The sequence below is a fragment of the Etheostoma cragini genome, chromosome 5 (assembly GCF_013103735.1).
Source record: "Etheostoma cragini isolate CJK2018 chromosome 5, CSU_Ecrag_1.0, whole genome shotgun sequence".
Lineage (NCBI taxonomy): Eukaryota > Metazoa > Chordata > Actinopteri > Perciformes > Percidae > Etheostoma > Etheostoma cragini.
In genome coordinates, this window is record NC_048411.1 from 29,847,511 (window position 1) to 29,851,914 (window position 4,404).

At 41.2% G+C, this 4,404-nt stretch overlaps 1 protein-coding gene across 1 annotated transcript in view; it reads right to left on the reverse strand.

Moving 5' to 3' along the window:
• Positions 1-391: 391 nt before the first annotated feature.
• The window catches only part of gins4 (GINS complex subunit 4 (Sld5 homolog)), a 6,350-nt gene continuing 2,337 nt past the window's right edge, over positions 392-4,404 (reverse strand). The window contains exons 2-6 of the mRNA XM_034872316.1: positions 2,860-2,957; positions 2,449-2,537; positions 1,805-1,895; positions 1,575-1,679; positions 392-811 (exon numbers count right to left, since the gene is read on the reverse strand). Of these exons, the coding sequence (XP_034728207.1) occupies positions 1,583-1,679; positions 1,805-1,895; positions 2,449-2,537; positions 2,860-2,957 (375 nt within the window). The 3' untranslated portion in view covers positions 392-811; positions 1,575-1,582. The remainder of the gene's footprint in view (positions 812-1,574; positions 1,680-1,804; positions 1,896-2,448; positions 2,538-2,859; positions 2,958-4,404) is intronic.

Consider the following 4,404-nt stretch of genomic DNA (forward strand, 5'->3'; position numbering starts at 1 on the left):
ATTGTAATGATAGAAAATTCTGATAAATTCCAGCTTGTTAAATGTGATTAATGTTCTAGTCTCTCCTCTGTGACAGGTAACGGATTATATTACACTGTAAGTGAGTTGTTTTAAAGAGGATTCTTTGGTTTCTGTGTCTGTATTAACTGTCTCTCATTTGGACTCGGTCTCAGCTAGTCCTGGTCTTGGACTTAACAAACGTGGACTTGACTACAGCCCCGGTATATAATACCCAACTAACTACTACTAATAATACACAACTACCAACCCCGCTCTTGTTTCGCTGCATTTCCCCCCAAACATGTCAAATAAATCAGTGGGACTTCAGTACTAGCCTTCATTTTAAACAGTGTTTTGCATGTTTGTTTGAAAGAAACAAAAATAAAACCAATCAGCAGATTAGACTTTTCTTTAGCAACCTCACAGACACCAACACAGAAGAATACATTATGATTTGGTAACCAAACCTATGATGTGACATGATTAAAAAAGATCCAAAATACCCCCGCAGCTCTGCGAACGCTGCTCTGGTGAACAGGGTTCATTCATCAGCGAACACTCCCGACGATACGAGTAACGGTGGCTGTTGTTTTCCAGAGTAACTCGTCTGGAAGACACGCAGCCGTAAAAGTCTGTTACCGTCCCACGAGTTTGTCCTTCACCCCGACAGTGAGTGAGGACGAAGGGTGCGTCCCTAGATGTAACCTCTGCAGGTTAATGTTCCTCATATTACCGCCATGTTACAAAAATAGACCACTGCTCATTTTTCCGACCTCCGGGAGCCAAACGCATCCACGCCAGACAGACAGACCTGGAACAAGAGGACTGGGTTTATTTGATAGATCAGTGAAATTACAAAATCTGCCTAATTCTAAACTGTGGGAACTGAACAAAATGTGATTGTTTAATAGTTAACATGTCAATATGTGGAGCCGAGAGGAATGAAGGAAAGCTTTGAGACGAGGGGAGCCAGACACAGGAGTGTCGGCCCAGCAGAGCGAGATAAGATGAAAAGGAGCTTATTGGTTCCTCTGAGCCCTGAGGCCATTTTTGTAGTTCATTGCCCCGTCTGGATTTATTTTATAATAACTTGTAAAACATCAACCCTGTTGTCTACAGTCAAGATATGAACCTTATTTTTTTCAGGACAAACTGGGTAATTAGAATATTTGGGTTGCAGTGAGGTCACTTGCATGTTAAAAATGGTTGTAGGGCCTTAAAGACAAATAAATAAATAAAACGGAACATGAATCTTCCAGATATGTATTGATACCCCCCCCCCCCCCCATGCTGACATCTCTCCATTATTGCATGTTTAGGTACTGAGCTTGTGTGTGTAGTTCAGGCCTGTGTGTAATGTGTGTTATAACAACAGAGTGTTAACTAGAATTGGAGTAGTAACATTACAAGACAGAAAGCTAAAAATGAATCCAGATGTCACTGCAGAGCAGATGTTTATATAATATCAGAGCTGCAGAGATTAATTAGCAGATGTCAGTGCTGGAGGGGTGCGAGGGCGGCGTTGAGTTAACGAGGAAGACGACACACACACACACACTCTCACTGTTAATTACCTCCACGCTCAGATCAACTGCACGGCTCCGCCGGAAACAAGCGGCGCTATCGTCCGATACCGCATCAGATGTTGAGAGCCTTCCTCCAGATCTACGACGTACTCTCTGACAGCAGAGCAGAAGTAGAGATTATATCAGCTGTTAAATCAGCAGTGAATGTGGAAACGTGCCACCGCCCCCTGGTGTGTTTTAAAACCACAACAACAACAACAACAAGAGTTGAAACGTACCTCTGGTCGTCTGTTTCAGGCTCGACCAAGATGTTTTCCTGTCTCTCCTTCACTCGTAGAAACACAAAGGAGTCCATGCAGGGCTCAGGCACTGGGAAGAATTCAATTTGGGTTTTTTACTTGAGTATTCCTTTTTTTATATATATATATATATATGTACTTGAGCGATGGTTGAGGGGCGACGCTCATTTACAACCCCATTGAGTCAAATTACAAAGACAAAACACAACAAAAACCATAAGAAAGGTAGAAAGACGTTGTTTTTGGAATTGGTGAAATTATTTGATAAATAAATATGAGTAAGGATTTCAAAATAAAGTGCAATTATATGAAGCAATTACAAAAAGAAGTTGGCAGATTTAAAACCAGATTTCAGTCAATGGTATACACCGGAGCTGCATATTAAATGTTTTGGGGTCCTAATAAAAAAAACAAAAAAAATAAATTTTGGGATACAATTTGGTTTTGGAGAATTCTACAAGCAGCAAAACCACAGACAAAGGGCACTGTAATAGTTCAACAACATTTAGTTTTGTTGCGATGGTCAGTGAACATGTCAAACATCTGCCAGCGCATGCTAATAAAGCAACAACAACTTATTCAAGACTGAAAAGAAAATATAGAAAACCCAAAAGAGATGTTACCCGCTTTGAGCATGTCCACCGTCTGCAGGTTGGGAGGCATGCGCTTCAGTGCTACAGCCTTCAGGTAGGTTTCTGTGTTCGCATAGTACCTGCACAGCAGATAAATGGGCTTTTAAACCACAAGTGTCACAAAAAGAGAAGTAAAAACAATCAGCTCTGATTGTACTCTATTATACATGAAAAGAGGAATCTCTAAAGCCCTCCAACAGGCGTTTTAGGCAGCGCTAACCATGATATGCGGACCATTATATTTACATATATTGATGTTTTTGTGTTTTTTTGGTTAATAAAAATGTATCAGAACAGTTACATGCTTAAAATGTCCTGAGGGAGGACACTCAGACCCCACACCCATTGTCCCCCCCCCCCCAAAAGACCCATTCTGAGCCAGGAAAGACCCTGCATACTCACTCTTTGGCAAAGGCAAACTCCTCGGGGGAAAGCAGCGACGGATCTCCCTCTCCTCGAGACTTCTCTCTCTCCAGGACATGCGGGAAAAACTTCTCAATCTAGACATACGGTGTAGAAAAGGCACCAATGTTATGTTAGTGTTACTATTATTTAGTACAGTTGACCATATTGTGCTTTATGTTTCACGTGTACTCCGTTTTATTCAGTGCTTGTAACAGGGTAGCCAAAGTAGGGAAGAGGATTAGGGCCACTGGTGATAAATTTGTGAGTTCTGACTATTTTCTCAGAATTATGACTTTAATCTCAGAATTATGAGATTAAAGTCAGAATTCGGATTTATTTAGTACAGTTGACCATATTGAGATCAAAGTCAAAATTTGTGAGTTCTGACTATTTTCTCAGAATTATGACTTTAATCTCATAATTAAAAAAAGTCAGAATTCTGAGATAAAAGTCAGAACTCACAAACATTTTTCACCAGTGGCCCTAATCCTCTTCCGTACCAAAGTGCATGCTGGTTGGTATATTACAGTTGACGCCACACAGTTAAGCAGTATGAAGGAGTTAGTCGGTCAGTTGGATGTGAGCGGCACTTTACTTAAGAGTAAAAATGAGAAGAAAACCCCACTCAGAATTACCTTCACAATTGAAGAAAGAGGAAATAAATAACCAGAATAAGAACTCTCTCTCAGCTCTTCATTTCGTACTCTGGAATAAGTGTCCTTAAGATAAGGTGACCAGATTTCTCAGACAAAATCCGGGGACATGTTCATCTCTGAAGCGTATACACCCCCAAAACACATCATGCTTTTATTTTTGTAAAACTTCAAACGGGGACATTAGACCCAGAGCTGTTCTCATTTCTGCAACAACTCATTCACTCGAGTATTGGATACAATAAAAACTATTGAGGAAATACTTTCCTCTCACATTGATGCAGTATTAAACGAGATAGCTGCAGTCGGCACAACAAGCTAGAATGGAAGTTAACAGGATAATTGCCCAGCTTGTATTTGCGGGCATAAAAGTGCTCGTTTTGCTGCTAACAAACTCAGATTAATATTCTAAGTGTCTGACAACATTATGGAAAGGATTTCTAAGGAGGTCGACCTTTCTGTTAAAGATTAAGATCCTTTTTAAAACATAAAAGTCTGCGAAATTGCGTTTGCTAAACGCACCAGATTCCATGTAAATAATCAGTGATTTTAGCATTGTAAAATACGGCTTTCTAAAACCTCTGTGAGCTCTGAGCAGCGCTGGCTCTGGCTGTCTGGAGCCTGCGGGTGTACTGTGTACAACTATCGGATACGTTTGGTCGCTGTTTTCTTTCTTTCATTCCAATTTCGGGTCTGTCAGTCACAGTGAAAACCGGGGACAGGTCACCAAAACAGGGGACTGTCCCCGTAAGGACTTAAGTGGTGTTCTGGCCGACACACCTGAGTGAACCTGGTGATAAACCCGGAACCAGCACCTGGTTGGCCTTGGTTGAAAAGACACCTGAGTGAACCTGGTGATGAACCCAGAACCAGCACCTGGTTAGCCTTG